At 46.1% G+C, this 17,685-nt stretch overlaps 1 protein-coding gene across 2 annotated transcripts in view; it reads left to right on the top strand.

Annotated features, from left to right (window-relative positions):
• LOC140427288 (uncharacterized) overlaps window positions 1-17,346 on the top strand; it is a 442,867-nt gene extending 425,521 nt beyond the window's left edge. For both annotated transcript variants that reach the window (XM_072512862.1, XM_072512863.1), the window contains one exon: window positions 16,512-17,346. In XM_072512862.1, the coding sequence (XP_072368963.1) occupies window positions 16,512-17,257 (746 nt within the window). In that variant the 3' untranslated portion in view covers window positions 17,258-17,346. The remainder of the gene's footprint in view (window positions 1-16,511) is intronic.
• The last annotated feature ends 339 nt before the right edge of the window (window positions 17,347-17,685 follow it).

Raw genomic sequence — 17,685 nt, 5'->3', positions numbered from 1 at the left:
GTACAGTATATCTGGAATGGTCGGTCGTATAGGGGCCTACCGAGGGCCGGTGCTTGTAGCAAGGCCTGCTTCAGGCAACGGAAGGCCTCGAGTGCCTCGGTGGTGAGAATAAAGTTTCCCTCTTTACTAGTGTAAGGCGTCAGCAGCTTTGTATAGACAGCGATGTTTGGTATCCACTGCCGACAATAATTCATCATACCCAGCCAATGACGAACCTCCTTGGCTATTGTAGGGGCGGGGAATTGGCATATTGGTTCAATCCTACTGGGTTCGAGACTTCTTTCTGTGGCTGTAAGTAAAACTCCTAAGAACTTAACTTTTCTCTGAGCCACCAAGACCTTTGCTTGTGAAACAACATAACCCAACGAGGATAGGTGGTTAAATAATTGGATCACATCATCCCTATTACTGGGCTCGTCAGGACTTGCCACCAATATGTCATCTAAATACTGCACCAGAGTGGAACCATGCTCCAATGTCAAGGCCTGGAGTTGGGTCTGCAGACATCTGGAGAAGAGTGTAGGTGAATTGACGAACCCCTGTGGCAGTCGGGTCCAGGTATACTGCTGTCCATTGTAAGTGAAGGCAAACAAATATTGACTTTCAGTCGCAAGTGGGAGGGCAAAGAGTGCTGAAGGTCAATTACGGCGAAGACCCGGGCTTGAGCTGGAATTTGAGCCAGTATGTGGGTAGGGTTAGGGACGAGAGCATGTAACGGCTGTGCGATGGTATTAATTGAACGTAAATCCTGTACTAATCGGTACTGGTCTGGTTTGGCTGGTTTAGGCACAGCAAGTATGGGGGTGTTACATTCTGATTGGCAAGGGACCAAAATACCCTGTTTCAACAGCTCTTGAATTAATTTATCTATTGATGGAGCAGCTTGAGATTTCAGGGGGTATTGTCGAATGGAAGGTAGCTTTACATGATCCTTAATCATCACCTTAATAGGTGTAACATTTGTCTTTCCCACTTGTGATGGGTATTCCGCCCAGACCTGTGGATTGACATGTTCCAACACATCATGTCCCCTGTGATGCTGCAGTCGAGTGTTAATTGTTTCAGGGACCTCAAAATATTTTTATGGTAGTGCCGTCCGGCATGACTTGAAGTGCGTACACTGTTGGATCCGAATGATCCACTGCCCTCCTGACCATTCGCCCCATATCCCTGGCATGGTACTGGTCATGGACCTGACGTGTAATATGAGGGCTTACCGAAGCTGACTGTGGCCATAAATGTGGTGATATTATAACAAAATCGGCTGTACCTTCTTTTCCCGTGACTGTGGCTGTAACCTTGACTGGCCATTCGGTCTCAAGTAATGGCCGGTATTTGTCCTCCAACTCCCTGTTTCGTCCAGTTCTGTCATAGGCCAGGGTAACGTGATGCAGTGACTGTTCAACGTCTAACGTCCACCACTGGGGGGGGGGTGATAGAAATATAGCACTGTTGTCTCATCCTCCATGATGTAACCGTTACCCCCTCATCTCCGCATTCTAGCTGTAGCTGGAAGATACACAATAAATCTCGGGCCAACAAGTTACAGTCCAATCCAGTAGTCACTACAAACTGATGCTCTGCAGACTGATTCTCGTAAGTGACTGTCACAGGTTCAGAAATAGGATACTCACACACCTGTCCTTGGAACCCTGACAATTGCTGCGTGTGGTCGGATAATGGTAATTTAAGTGCTGATTGCACAGAAGACATGGCTGCCCCGGTGTCGATTACAAATGAGTGATGTTGATCTCCTATCTGCAGAGAGATAACAGGTTCCCTGTCCGATTGGAGAGTCCTTATGGCTAAATTAGCTAGTCAATCCTGTGTTGGGAAAGGGTTTTCCTGGGAGAAGTCAGTGTATCTCGCCTGTCCTCCCCTTGGTGGGTACCCTCTCCTTTGGGTCGGATAATCTCCTTCTACTGCCTGTCTTTTAAAGGGGCATTCCTGTTGCCAGTGATCTACACGGCCGCAATTAAAACATGTATTGCTCCCTCTATTTCTGCCCCGTCCTCTTCTTCCAGTAGACCAATGGCCCCTCAGAGGGGGCTGCGGTTGTAGAGCTGTTGATTCGTTCGGTGGGCCATAAAAAGGAGCTGAGGGTCCCTTTGGGTGAGTTTGATATCTTCCCCCTCGCTGATCCACCTACCCAAAGTCACAATATTGGGGCTCCAGCTGGTAAACTAACATTTCTGCCGCTTGTTGGGGTCGCAGATCATCCTTTTTCATTACATACTCAGTCTTAACCTTTGTAACTGAGCCTCCTTCCTGGCCTACACCCTCCTTCCAATAAAATCTGACTGCCCTTGCCATCTGGGAAGGGTCGTTCTCTGTCCAATTCATGTTATTACATTTCACAGCAGTAACCACAGAAGGTGGTAGGCAATGCATTAACATAGCACAATATTGAGGGGAATTCTGACCATTTTGATACAGCAAATCGCCTGACTGCCCCCGGTAGATTTCATTAAAACGCTCCAGAAATTCCTCTGGCTCTTCAGTCTTCTTAGGTTTTAGGTCTAAGATAACAGAAAGATTTATGGGCCTTTGAAATGTGCTATTCAACGCATTCAGGATCTGTGTCCTTCTATCGTCGTCTAATGCATAGGCCTGCTGAAGTGCAGCATGACTAGCATAATTCAGGTGGTTAAGATAATTGCGGTACTCTGCTGGGGTTAAAATCTGCTGGACTAAGGCCCAGAGGTCCCTTGAATCAGCTTGATAAATTGAGATGGTAGTTCTCAAGGAATCCACGAAGGCAGCAGGAGATTTTTTTCTATCTGGGATTGTAGCCATAATAGCCATCATCTCACTGGGTGTCCATGGGAAGTAAACGTCTATCGTGGGGTTCGCTCCCGCAGTCACTGCGTCGGGGTTTCGCATCTTCCTAATCGGTAACTGTCTCCGAATGTCACCAGGGGGCACTCTAGCTATTTCCCCTGGTTGTTCCAAGACTTCAACGTCTCTCCCTGTCACTAGGGGGAGTTCTTTCTCTTCAAAAGAAGTTGTTTCAGCTTCCTTTGTTCCCGAATCTTGTGGTTTCCCCTTAGTTTGGAGAGACTTAGGTGATATGCTTAATTGTTTCTGGTGAGGGTCAAGCCCCTCTCTCGCTGTCCGAGATCTTGTCCGAGAGCTAACTGGGCTTGTGGGACAGAGTTCCTTTTGCTCTTCTGGTCGTGAAGTTGGTAAATCAGGACCCACACTATCATCCAAAAGGACTTGAGTTTCTGGCATATTTGGAATCTGGGGAGCAATGACTGGGTATATATTATTGTACTCTGGTGGTTCTGGAATGAGCGCAGACCATGCTATGGGTGCAGACGGAACTTTTACTGACTTTTCCAAATTATTGAATTTTTCTTTTTCTGTCAATTCAAGGCCAGCCATTGAACTACGTAGCTCATCTCTTGTTTGACCCGCGTCTTTCCTGTCTCGACTTGCGCTTTTTTTTTTTAAACTTAAAAATGTTTGAAAATTCAAATTGAATTACTGCAACTTGCAAGCTTAGCTCTGATCTCAACTCAGAACCAAATTTACAATTTGCTTAACACAAACTTGTATAACATTTACAACTTAATTATTTCTTTATCTTAACAATTTTTCTTTTAACAAGTTTTTTTTTCTTTTACATTCACATAAGTGTTGGCAAAATCAACTATCATCTCCAGATTTACACTTTTTTAAAAATGCTGTCCGTGACCTCCTTTAAGTTTCTATTAATCTCCTGATAAAATGAGATAAACATTATTTCAAGGAAGTAAAACTTAAGATTCTGGCAATTTCAATCAATTGCTTTCGAAAATAATAACTTTTATCAAAGAGGTGGAGAAACCCACTGGTTTCCTTTAATTAATTCAAAACGTAACTTTGCTGGTGTTCACTGACTCAAAGGAAAGGTATCCGATTACACTACAGGCTGCTGCTGTTATCTCAAAGCCTGAGTGAGAAGCACTGTCTGTCTTTTGATGTTGCCTGCTGCTGTTAACCCTTTGAGAGACTTCTGCTTCAACAAATATGCAGCATTCCCCACAATCTCAACTAGTCCTCGGAACTGCGTTTTTCGCCAATACAGTCCAAGGAGACAATTTTAGCTTAATCAACTATATATTTAAAACACTCACACATAGAGTTGAACCATCTTCAGATTTAAAAACAGTTATACTGGACTGAACCTTCATTACTGAAGTCCCATCAGCCTCTGAACCCATATAATAGACTGAACCTTCATTACTGAAGTCCCATCAGCCTCTGAACCCTTATACTTGGAATTGAATCATCATTTGAGATGTCACATCAACCCAAAACCCTAACCCAAGCCGAATCAACAATATGAAATCCCATCAATTAAATTGCTAATCCCCAGACTGACCTGTGATTTCGTCGAGGCGGTCTTTCTGTGCCAACCGCGAGTGACCAGACTAATCAGACGATAAGAAGAGGGGAACAATCAATGCGCGGTCATTTTCCAGTTCTACATTGAGGGCCCTCGTTCCCCATCCTCCTGTTCATAATCAGTCTAATTCTGATTTCGCAATTGGACCAGGATCGCCCTGAGAAATCCCGGTTTTCGGCACCAAATGTTGAATCCCAAATTTCTTTATCCGTCAGTCTGGCCTCAATAAAAGTCGAGATGGATTTGCAAGTATGGATTTGCAAGTATAACAATAGTTATTTTATTCAGCTTGCAAGCTACCTAGTCCACAGTGATACAGATAACATGTTGCTCTCTGCAGCCCCGGGAACTAAGTGAATGTCCCAGACAAGGAGATCAGTACTGATACATTCAAATGGCATCAAGTTTCACATACTCGACACCCATAGGTCATCCTATGTCCCTCCTGACTTGTTTGATCTATTCTGATTGGCTCACTTCCAATCCCTTTCTCCGGCCCCTATCAATGCAGCATCACTCTCATAGACACACCTCTTCCTGCTTTTTTCCATGCGGTCTAAAATCCTTTGTCTCTCCTTGCCAGAATCAAAGTGGCTTATTTCTACATTACATTAACTAATATCTCTAAAGTAACTATTTTATATCACATTCGTCACACAGAGGGTAGTGGGTGCCTAGAACTCGCTGCCGGAGGAGGTGGTGGAAACAGGGACGATAGTGACGTTTAAGGGACATCTTGACAAATACATGAATAGGATGGGAATAGAGGGATACGGACCCCGGAAATGCAGAAGATTTTAGTTTAGACGTGCAGCATGGTCGGCACAGGCTTGGAGGGCCGAAGGGCCTGTTCCTGTGCTGTACCTTTCTTTATTCTTTGTTCTTTGGACACTTGGAGTCTTACCTGCCCAATAAAAGAGTACCCAAACTTATTAATCTTAGCAAAAAAGGATTTGGGGAGAAAGATCGGGAGGCACGGAAAAAGAAATAAAAACCTCGGGAGAATATTCATTTTTATAGTCTGAATCCTGCCTGCCAAGGACAGAGGGGAGAGGGAGGTTATTCCACTTCTGCAAGTCGGACCTCACCCAGCTCACCAGATGAGTGTAATTTAGTCTAGGAGTAATGGCCAATTGTGGGCCACCTGGATACCCAGATAACAAAAGCTACCTCTGGCAAGACAAAAAGGTAATATCCCCAGATCAGTCCTCATCCCTGGGGGGTTAAGCATTTACTCTTCTCCAGGTTAAGTTTGTATCCCCAAAAAAAGTCAAAGCTCCTGAATTTTGCTTCATTATTTCATCCATAGAGAAGATTGAGTCTGTAATATACAGAAGCAGGTCATCGGCATACAGGGACACCCTATACTCCTCCCCACACCCGCTGCATCCCCCACCTGAGCACCTCGGCGCTATCACTAATGGTTCAACCGCGAGGGCTAAGAAGAGTGGTGACAAGGGGGCAACCTGCCTAGTAACCCTACTGAATGAGAAATATCCCAAACTTGAGACATTGATACATGTATTGGCCATAGGGGCAGTATATAGCACCCAAATCCATGAAATGAACTTTTGTCCAAGACCAAAACTTCCCAAGGCCTCAAAGAGGTATTCCCATTCCACCTTGTTGAATGCCTTATCCGCGTCCAAAGACACATTCACCTCTGGTTTAGAAGCTAGAGAGGGGGAAAGGACAGCATTCAATTGTTACTGCACATTAGCCGATAACTGTCAGCCTTTAATGAAACCTGTCTGCCCACCACCTCTAGAACACATGGCTCCAAAGGCAGCGCCAACACCTTAGCTATCAATTTGGGATTGACATTCTGGAAAGAAATGGGTCCATAAGTATCACACTCCATGGGATTTTGACTTTTTTAAAATGAGGGATATGGAAGCCTGGGAGAACGTAGATGGCAAGGACCCTCGTGACAAGGAATCATGAGCCATGTCCACTCTCAATAGCGCCAACTGGCTCACACACTTCTTGTAAAATTCGACAGGAAACCCGTCAGGACCTGGGGACTTACCCGACTGCATTGATCCAACGCCCTTCAGAATTTCCTCCAGGCCCAATAGGGCCCCCAACTCCTCCCACCCATCTCCACCATCAGAAAACACAACCCATCCAAACACGGCAACATGATGTATTGTCCGGGGGCTCTGAGTTATTGGGCTGGCTTCTTCCGCCCGCCACAAGAACGTCACCAGTGAGAGGCGGAGAACGGAGAACTCCATTGACCTCGGGCGGGATTCCCCAGTCGCCAGGCGGACACAGCTAGAGATTCCTGTCATAGAGGTGTTTATAAAAGGACTCAAAGACCACGTTGATTTCATTCAGGGTGGAAACCAGACTGTCGCCCGGGTTTTTTATTCATATAATCTCTCAGGAAGCCGCCTGCCGCTTCAATTGGTGAGCTAGTGGATGGCTGGCCCGTTCCCCATACTCATGAAAAACAAAAACAGTAAGTAAATACTGGTCAATCTCAGTAGGGTCTGACAGCATCTGTGGAGAGAGAAGGGCTGACTTGTAGTCAGCACTTTCCATAGTATCATTATATTTTGGGCAGCACAGTGGTTAGTGGTTAGCACAATGCTTCACAGCTCCATGGTCCCAGGTTCAATTCCCGACTTGTGTCACTGTCTGTGCAGAGTCTGCACGTTCTCCCCTGTCTGTGTGGGTTTCCTCGGGATGCTCTGGTTTCCTCCCACAGTCCAAAGATGTGCAGGTTAGGTGGATTGGCCATGATAAATTGCCCTTCGTGTCCAAAAAAAGTGAGGTCAGGTTACGGGGATAGGGTGGAGCTGTGTGCATAAGTAGGGTGCTCTTTCCAAGGGCCGGTGCAGACCCAGTGGGCCAAATGGCCTCCTTCTGCACTGTAAATTCTATGATTCTGCTGAGACTCTTGTCCTGCGACTAGGGGCCCCTTTGGCGCTCGTTTCCTGGGACGGCCTGGCCTGGATGGGCCAGACTGCACCTCGGGCGTCCCAGCTGCCGTGCTGCCGCCCTGTCCTTCCCGCTTCCCACCAGATGCACCAGGGACAGTAGGGGGGAGGGGGGTGTCTGAGGTGCCGCGGTGTTCCTGGACCTCCCCTGCAGGAGTCACTAGCACAGGCCCCAGCATCTCCTCCTCCCCTGGGCTTCTCCATGGATGCGAGCGGAGCCATCCCCCGAGGCACCCCCGACACCTGGCGCTGCCAGTCTAGGAGGCCCGCTCTGGTATCGACCAGGGTCTGCACGTTAGCAACCATGTATCTCAGAGCATTGGCCATCCCTGTGGGTGTGTGCGATGCCGATCAGCACCTGGGCAATGGCGCCGATGCTCTCAGCGATGGCCTGCTGAGACTGAGCCACAATGAGGAGCGTCGCTGCAATCTGCAGCTAGCTCTAGCCCTGTCCTGGGCCACGGAAGCAGCATGCACAGAAAGCCCCAGGCCTTGCATAACCTGGCCCATGCCTGACACCATCGCCCCCATTGCCTCCACCGCGGACGCCACCCATGCAGTTTCGGCCTGGGTGGCATGCATGACTGGCACCATTCCCTGCTCCTGCACGCAGATGTACTCTTCCATCTGCGTCTGCAGGTGCTGTAAACCGGCCATCATCCACATCTCTCGTCCCTGGGTCTATGACTGCATCGGGTCTATGGGTGGGTGTGGAAATCCCAGGAACCCGGAACCTGTCTGGACGGCAGCTGGTTGCTGGGGCCTGGCTGCCCTCTGACCGTCTGGCCCCTCGGCTGCTCCTACCTCCACCTGCTGTGCCGGAGCGGCTGTGTGGTGCTCAGCAGTGAGTGTCCCAGGAGCCTCTCCACTAAATTATCCAACCAAGGTAATAGTCTCTGCGATGGTGGAAGGTGAAGGAGATAGCAGTGACGGTAAGTCTAAGTCTGGTCGTCATCAGAGGCAAAGTCCAGCGTCTCCTGCGTCGTCTCGTTTGGCGTTCCTGTCCTCTGTGTGTCCGTCCTCTGTGTGTCCGTCCTCTGTGCGTCCGTCCTCTGGGTCTCTGTGTCCAGGGTTTCAGTGTTCTGGGTCTTAGTGTCCTGGGTCTCAGTGTCCTCAGTCTCAGTGTTGGGCGCAGGGCTGCTGTGACGGCTGCCCTCCCCGTCGGTGCTTGCGTCCCTGTGGGGATGCAAGTAAAATGCTCCAGTTTTACGACGGCATCAACACTTAGCTCCATTATTGGAGAATTCTGCCCCATATTCCTGGTATCATTCTAGTAAATCTCCTCTGCACTCTCTCCAGGGCTTTAACATCCTTCCTTAAATAATGTGTCAGGAACCAAATAGAGAACAGGCTATCTTGATTGGGTACTGTGTTAATGAGAACGGATTCATTGGCAATCTAGTTGTGCGAGATCCCTTGAGGATGAGCGGCCATAATATGATAGAATTTTTCATCAAGATGGAGAGTGACGTAGTTGATTCTGAAACTGGGGTCCTGAAGCTTAATAAACAAAATTACGATAATATGAGGCGTGAGTTGGCTTTGATGGATTGGGGAACATTACTTAAGGGAAGACAGTGGATAGGCAATGGCAAACATTCAAGGAGAGCATGGGGGAACTGCAACAATTATTTATTCCTGCCTGGATCAAAAGTAAATGGGTAAAGGTGGCCAATCCATGGCTTACAAGGGAAATTAGAGATAGTATGCGATCCAAGGAAGAAGCATACAAATTGGCCAAGAAAAACAACAGGTATGAGGATAGAGAGCAGTTTAAAATTCAGCAAAGGAGGACTAAGGGGTTAAGAAGGGGAAAATAGAGTACGAGAGTAAGCTTGCAGGAACATACAAACTGACTGCAAAATCTTATATAGGTACGCGAAGAAAAAAAGATTGGTAAAGACAAATGTAGGTCCCTTACAGTCAGAAAGAGGGGAATGTATAATAGGGGACAAAGAAATGGCTGAGCAATTAAACACATACTTTGATTCTGTCTTCATAAATGAGGACACAAATCAGATTACAGAAATGTTGGGAAATGCAGAGTTTAGTGAGAGGGAGGATCTGAAGGATATCAATATTGGTAGAGAAATGTTGTTGGGGAAATTGATAGGATTGAAGGCTAATTACTTCCCAGTACCTGGTAATCTATATCCCAGCATACTTAAGGAAGTGGCTCTAGAAATAGTGGATGCATTAGTGGTCATCTTCCAGGATTCAATAGACTCTGGAAGTTCCTGCAGATTGAAAGGTAGCTAATGTAACTCCAGTATTTAAAAAGAGAGGTAGACGGATTGAGGTGGAGGAGGTGGTAAAGGGGATTGGGAGCATGCAGGCGGGGAAGGCCCCGGGACCGGATGGGTTCCCGGTGGAATTTTATAGGAAATACATGGACCTACTGGCCCCGCTTTTGACGAGAACCTTTAATGAGGCCAGGGAAAGGGAGAAGTTGCCCCCGACTATGTCGGAGGCGATGATAGCGTTACTCTTAAAGAAGGAAAAAGACCCGCTGCAGTGCGGGTCTTACAGGCCTATTTCCCTCCTGAACGTGGATGCTAAGCTCCTGGCCAAGTTGATGGTGACAAGGATAGAGGATTGTGTCCCGGGGGTGGTCCACGTGGATCAAACTGGGTTTGTTAAGGGGAGACAGCTGAACACGAATATACGGAGGCTGCTAGGGGTGATGATGATGCCCCCGCTGGAGGGGAAGGCGGAGATAGTGGTGGCGATGGACGCTGAGAAAGCATTTGACAGAGTGGAGTGGGACTACTTATGGGAAGTGTTGAGGAGATTTGGTTTTGGAGAGGGGTTTATTGGATGGGTACAGCTGCTATATAGGGCCCCGGTGGCAAGTGTGATCACGAACAGGCAGAGGTCCGACTACTTCCGTCTTTATAGAGGGACAAGACAGGGGTGTCCCCTGTCCCCGTTACCGTTTGCATTGGCAATTGAGCCGCTGGCCATAGCACTGAGGGGCTCTAGGAAGTGGGGGGGAGTACTCAGGGGAGAAGAACACCGGGTATCATTATATGCAGATGATCAATTGTTGTATGTTGCGGACCCAGTGGAGGGGATGCCTGAGATAATGCGGACACTCAGGGAGTTTGGGGAATTTTCGGGGTACAAATTGAATATGGGGAAGAGTGAGTTGTTCGTGCTGCATCCGGGGGAGGAGAGCAGGGGAATAGATGATTTACCGCTGAGGAGGGTAATAAGAGATTTCCGGTACTTAGGGATCCAGATAGCCAGGAGCTGGGGAACCCTACATAGGCTTAATTTAACACGATTGGTGGAACAGATAGAGAAGGATTTTAAGAGATGGGACATGGTGTCCCTGTCACTGGTGGGTAGGGTGCAGGCGGTCAAAATGGTAGTCCTCCCGAGATTCCTTTTTGTGTTCCAGTGCCTCACGGTGATGGTTATGAGGGCTTTTTTCAAAAAAATTGAGAAGAGCGTTATGAGCTTTGTGTGGGCTGGGAAGACCCCGAGAGTGAGGAGGGGGTTTTTGCAGCGTAGCAGGGATAGGGGGGGACTGGCACTGCCGAGCTTAAGTGATTATTATTGGGCCGCCAATATCTCAATGGTGTGTAAGTGGATGGGAGAAGGGGAGGGAGCGGCGTGGAAGAGACTGGAAATGGCGTCCTGTAAAGGAACCAGCCTACAAGCATTGGCGACGGCGCCGTTGCCATTCTCCCCGAAGAAATACACCACAAGTCCAGTGGTGGTGGCAACACTGAAAATTTGGGGGCAGTGGAGACACCATAAGGGAATAGCGGGTGCCTCGGTGCGGTCCCCGATAAGGAATAATTATAGGTTTGTCCCGGGGAGAATAGATGGGGGATTTAGAATATGGCAGAGAGCAGGGATTGTGCAACTGAGGGATCTGTTCCTAGACGGGACGTTTGCGAGTCTGGGAGCGCTGACGGAAAAATACGGGTTGCCCCAGGGGAATGCATTTCGGTATATGCAATTGAGGGCTTTTGCGAGGCAACAGGTGAGGGAATTTCCGCAGCTCCCGACGCAGGAGATTCAGGATAGAGTGATTTCGGGGACATGGGTGGGGGATGGTAGGGTGTCAGATATATACAGGGAAATGAGAGACGAGGGGGAGATCATGGTGGATGAGCTGAAGGGAAAATGGGAAGAGCGGGGGGAAGAGATCGAAGAGGGGCTGTGGGCAGATGCCCTGCGCAGGGTAAACTCTTCGTCCTCGTGTGCCAGGCTTAGCCTGATACAATTCAAGGTCTTGCACAGGGCGCACATGACCGGAGCAAGGCTCAGTAAATTTTTCGGGGTAGAGGATAGGTGCGGGAGATGCGCGAGAAGCCCAGCGAACCACACCCACATGTTTTGGTCATGCTCGGCACTGCATGGGTTCTGGGTGGGGGTGGCAAATGTGCTTTCGAAGGTGGTGGGGGTCCGGGTCGAGCCAAGCTGGGGGTTGGCTATATTCGGGGTTGCAGAAGAGCCGAGAGTGCAGGAGGCGAGAGAGGCTGATGTTTTGGCCTTTGCGTCCCTAGTAGCCCGGCGAAGGATATTGTTAATGTGGAAGGAAGCTAAACCCTCGGGCGTGGAGGCCTGGATAAACGACATGGCAGGGTTTATAAAACTGGAACGGATAAAGTTCGCACTAAGAGGTTCGGCTCAAGGGTTCACCAGGCGGTGGCAACCGTTCATTGACTATCTCGCAGAACGATAAAGGAACTGGGACAGTAGCAGCAGCAACCCACGGGGGGAGGGGGGGGGGGGGGCTCGGGTGGGTCCTCGGGTGTTTTTGTATGGATATTTTTACTTGGATATGTATATTGGCTTGTTTGACTTTATTATTTGGGAGAGTTAATATTTTGTTATGGCAGTTGCCATTTAGTTTATATATTATTTATTTATTTGTTAAAAAACGGTCACTATTATTTATATTGTTTTATTGTTGTAAAAAGGGAAAACATTTTGTATTGTTTTGTTTGGCCGAAAAAAATTTGATTTGTTTGGCCGAAAAAAATTTGAATAAAATATATATATATTTTTAAAGAGAGGTAGAAAGAAATAGGGAGTTATAGACTAGTAAGCCTGACATCGGTAGTGGAATAATTCTAGAGTCCATTATCAAAGATCTTATAGCAGAGCCCTTAGAAAAACAGTGGAAGGATCGGACAGAATCAGCATGGATTTATGAAGGGGAAATCGCGCTTGACAAATCTACTGGAATTCTTGGAGGATGTAACTAGTAGAGTTGGCAAGGGGGAGGCAGTAGATGTGATATTTGGACTTTCAGAAAGTTATGATGTAGTCCGGCATGAGGGATTATAATAATACAATAATAATCCTTATTGTCACAAGTAGGCTTACATTAACACTGTTTTGTGAGGGCCACGAAGTTTGTGGAATTGAAAGAAATAACTATTTACAATTACATATGTACAACAGCAGCAGTACTGCAGTACTCCACTACTGCTATTCCTCTCTAGCTGGATCCACTCTGGCCAGCTCTATTTATGCAGGCAACTCTGCTAATGATTTCTCTGCCACCCCCCCCCCCCCCCCACCCCCCCCTCATTGGGGAAGCTCATACTCACTAAGGATTATGGGATTGCCATTAGTCCCCAGCAAGTATAATCAGGCAGGTTATGACACACTGCAATGAAGTTACTGTGAAAAGCCCCCAGTTCGCCACATTCTGGCACCTGTTTGGGTGCACAGAGGGAGAATTCAGAATGTCCAAATCACCTAACATCTTTCGGGACTTGTGAGAGGAAATCGGATCACCCGGAGGAAACCCACGCAGACACAGGGAGAACATGCAGCCTCCGCACAGACAGTGACCCAAGCCTGGAATCGAACTGGGACCGTGGCTCTGTGAAGCAACAGTGCTAACCATGAGCTATCGTGCCGCCCATTAGCATGTAAAATTAAAGTGCATGGGACTAGGAGGAGTGCATAGAGATGTTGATTGGTTGGCAGACAGGAAACAAAGAGTAGGAATTAACGGGTATTTTTCAAATTGGCAGGCAGTGATTTGTGGGGTACCACAGGGATTGGTGCTAGGATCCCAGCTATGCACAATATATATTAATGATTTAGATGAGGTAACAAAATGTAATATCTCCAAATTTGAAGACTTCACCAAGTTGGAAGGGAGGGTGAGCTGTGAAGTGGATCATTCAGTGTGATTTGGACAAGTTGAGTGAGTGGGCAAATGAATGGCAGATGATGTATAATTTGGAGAAATGTGAGGTTATCCACTTTGGTAGCAAAAATTAGAAGGCAGACTATTATCTGAATTGCCATAATTAGGAGAGGGGAATGTGCAATGAGACTTGGGTGTCCTCATACACAAGTCACTGAAGGTAAGCATGGAAGTACAGCAGGCGGTAAAGAAGCAAATGGTACGCTGGCCTTCATTGCGAGAGGATTCAAGTACAGGAGCATGGATATCTTGCTGCAATTATGCAGAGTTTGATGAGGCCACACCTGGAACATTGTGTGCAGTTTTGCTATCCTTATCTGAGGAAGAATGTTCTTACTCTAGAAGTGCAGCAAAGGTTTACCAGACTGATTCCTGGGATGGCAGGACTGATGTATGAGGAGAGATTGAAACGGTTAGGATTGTATTCATTGGAGTTCAGAAGAATGAAGGGGGTTTCATAGAGACTTATAAAATTCTAACAGGACGAGACAGGGTAAGTGCAGAAAGTATGTTCCCAATGGTGGCTGTGTCCAGAACCAGGGATCACAGTCTGAGGATGTGCGGTTGACTAGGACAGAGATGAGAAGAAAGTCTTCATCCAAAAAGTGGTGAACCTGTGGACTTTGTTACCACAGGAAGGAGTTCAGGCCAAAACATTGCATATTTTCACGAAGAAGTTAGATATAGCACTTTGGGCGAAGGAGATCAAAGGATATGGGGGAAAGCTGGATTATGCTATTGAGTTGGATGATCAGCTGTGATCATAATGAATGGCGGGGCGGGCTCGAAGGGCCGAAAGGTCTCCTCTTGCTCTTCATTTCTCTATTTCTATGTTTATCCTGAATTTGGACACCTTGTTGGCACCTCTTCGTGGACTATTGAAGAAGAATCAAAGGTGGGCATGGGGAGCGCCACAAGGGGAAGTGTTTGCGAAGTTGAAGAGGTAGCTGCTATCTTCCCAGCTGTTGATCCATTAAGATCCTTTTCGACCGTTCGTCCTCATGTGCAATGCCTCCCCATGTGGCCTCGAAGCAGCGCTGTCCCACCAATTAAAGAAAGGTCGCCCGTGATATATACAGTGAAAAGATTTCATCAATACATCTATGGGCGCCACTTCTTGATCATACCGACCATAAGCCTCTGCCCCAATAACCTCACCCCAAATCCTGCACTGGGCCTTGTTGCTCGAAGCGTATGTATATACATTTCAGCATCACCAAGGGGTACAAATATGAAAATTACAGAAATTAAAAATGAAAAAGACTCGGTGTGAAAGAATCATATGCAACATCTCTTCCGACTGTGCCATTCACCATGGCTGTTGACAGCAAGCACATTTTATTTGTTTTTAAGGATAGCAAAGCCTTGGATAGGGTGCAGATGGAATTTGCTAGAATTAAACCATGAATGAGAGATTTCAGTTACGCAGTAATGCTAGAGAAGATGAGATTGTTTCTCTTAGAGCAAAGAAAGTTAGTTCTTGTGAGGTCAATGAACTTATTAATAACAATGTGTCCATGTCCTGGATGCTACTCTGACATTTACACGCTCTGCAACCTCTTCCCACTGTACCCTGAGTCAATGGGCGGGTTTCTCCATCCTGCCGCACCAGATTTCTGATTCAGCACACCGTCGGGATTTTCCGTTTCTCCGGCTGGTCAATGGGTTTTCCCACTGTGGCGCAGTCCCGCACCGTCAGGAAACCCCGGGCTGACGGCAAAATGGAGCGCCCTGACGGCGGATAATTCAACCAATATCTCAGAAGGAGAGAATGTGCCTCCATCTGTCCACTTCCTGCATTCTAGTTTCCAAGGAAGCATCAAAGAACTCTGGTGTTCTTTCAATGTGTAGTGCAGCTATTTAAGCATAGCTTGTTAGGAAGTGGTTAACAGATCTTCCAATTACATATTAATTTGATGTTAAGTATCCAATAAAGTCACTGCTATGTAAAGGGGTTACAGGTGGTACAAGTTGTTGTGGTGGAGTTTTTGTGTGGAGTGCAATCAAAGGAACTAAAGGTGTTTTGGGGAGAAGCAGAACTCTTGTCTACTTTACTCAACAACAGCCAGAGGCTAAGCATCTCCTTTATCCGGAAGACGTATTGAACCTCCCTTTTTAATTGGTGTCAAGATACCCAAATAATCATAGGGAATCATAGAATGACAGTGCAGAAGGAGGCCATTCTGCCTATCGAGTATGCACTGGCCCTTGGAAAGAGCACCCTCCAGCCTATCCCCGTAACCTAGTAACCCCACCCAACCTTTTTGGACTAAGGGCAATTTAGCATAGCCAATCCACCTAATCTGCACATCTTTGGACTGTGTGAGGAAACCAGAGCACTCGGCGGAAACCCAAGCAGACATGGGGAGAACATGCAAACTCCGCACAGACTGGGAATCGAACCTGGGACCCTGGAGCTGTGAAGCAACTGTGCTAACCACTGTGCTACCATGCTGCCCAAAATATAATAATACTATGGCAAGTGCTGGCTACAAGACTGTATTACTATATTTATTAAACACTATGAATGTTGTGTGCTATCTGAGTCAACGTTAAGAGGTGGATGCAGTTAATGCACTGCCAGCTGGTTATTGATTACCAAGCAGGTTGAATTTCAAGATCATTCATTCCATTGCCATTAAGTATATGGAAACGGTAATTTGATTTTGTTAACCTTAGTTCAACACTATTCCTACATAATGTTTGACCATGTCAAGTTTATTTTGACTTTACCACGGAATACACATTAATAGTATAATTTGTACTTTTAGTATTCTCACTTTTGCAGCTTGTTGCTTTATTTATACTTATAATTACATTTATTTTTAAGTTTGCAAAATAATTTAGTTCATATTTAATTTGAAACTAAATATACATATTTATCAAATGATAACCATTGGGTCTTCATGATGAATATTCAGAAATAAACAGAACATAGCTTGGCTTTGGATAAAATATGATCCTAAAATGTTTTTTAAATTTGTTTTAGCTTCAAGAGTGCCATCGGAAGACTGCAAATTTATCAGTCTTGCTTCATGCCCAAACAAAGTTGAAGAAGCAGTTGCAAATTTTCCAATGATACGAAGCAAAATTCAACCAAAATGTATACCATGTGACGATTTATCAGACAGCACTTCTTCATCTCAAAGTTCTTACCAAGAATATCTGTCTAGTTTACCAACTGACATTTCAACACCAAGATCTGAGTCATCTTCTCAAATTTCTTTGAGTTCAGAGATGATAGATGATTTTGTAAACAACTCTGAATGCTCTGTAAATAGCTCAATGCCAAGTGAAGCACTGATAAACTTAATGCAGAGTTATTTTGCAACTGGTGATGATGTTAAGTCTGTGAAGATTTCAATACTTCTGGATAAATCCCAGGCTGATAATTTAAGTCACAGTAGCAATGTGGAAGAAAGCACCAGTGGATCTTCTTGCCAAAAGGATTCTCCAATAGATTCTGAACAATATTCCAAAATTAATTTAAGAAATAAATGTGGTTTTCTGCATGGTGGAAATGAATCAACAGATGTGGAACGTTCCTTGGCTTCAGTTGAAAATTCTGCAAGAAACAGTTCTAGTCTTGATTCACCAAAGGCTGTTCATATTGATTTACAAATCCCGTCAATGGTGGGTGGTTCAAGTGACTGGTATTGTGCAGATGATAAGGAACCATGTAGCAAAACTACTACAGTTAGATATGTGTTTACTGATAGTGAAACTGATGTTTAAATGTTGCTATTGTAGCTTACAAAATATATGTAAATCACTGAACTAAAATCATTTTAATTGTATGGCTTAGGTAGAAGTGATTACTGGAATAACACTATTTTAATCCTACTGACAGCCAACAAAGACAAATAAAAATCAGCTAGTTTTACATTTTACAGTATTCAGTCCAGGGCTTGAATGCTTATCTTGTGACTTGATGACTAAAACTGCACAAAGTGAAATCTCCCAAAGCACTATGTTGCTCTATGTCACCGTCTCTGGGCAGGATTCTTCGTTGGCCGACGCTGAAATCGGGGCGTGCATTCGTGCGGAGAAAGCTCCCGATGCCGAAATCGAGTTTGACGCCGAATCGCGATGCTCCTCCTCCTCGAAAACGGTGTAATTGCGATGCACATCGCATGTAATTGAAACCCCTTTTACATCTCATT

This window comes from Scyliorhinus torazame, chromosome 7, assembly GCF_047496885.1.
Source record: "Scyliorhinus torazame isolate Kashiwa2021f chromosome 7, sScyTor2.1, whole genome shotgun sequence".
NCBI lineage: Eukaryota > Metazoa > Chordata > Chondrichthyes > Carcharhiniformes > Scyliorhinidae > Scyliorhinus > Scyliorhinus torazame.
The sequence above is the reverse complement of the archived record's forward strand: the minus strand, read 5'-3'. Positions and strand labels throughout refer to the sequence as shown.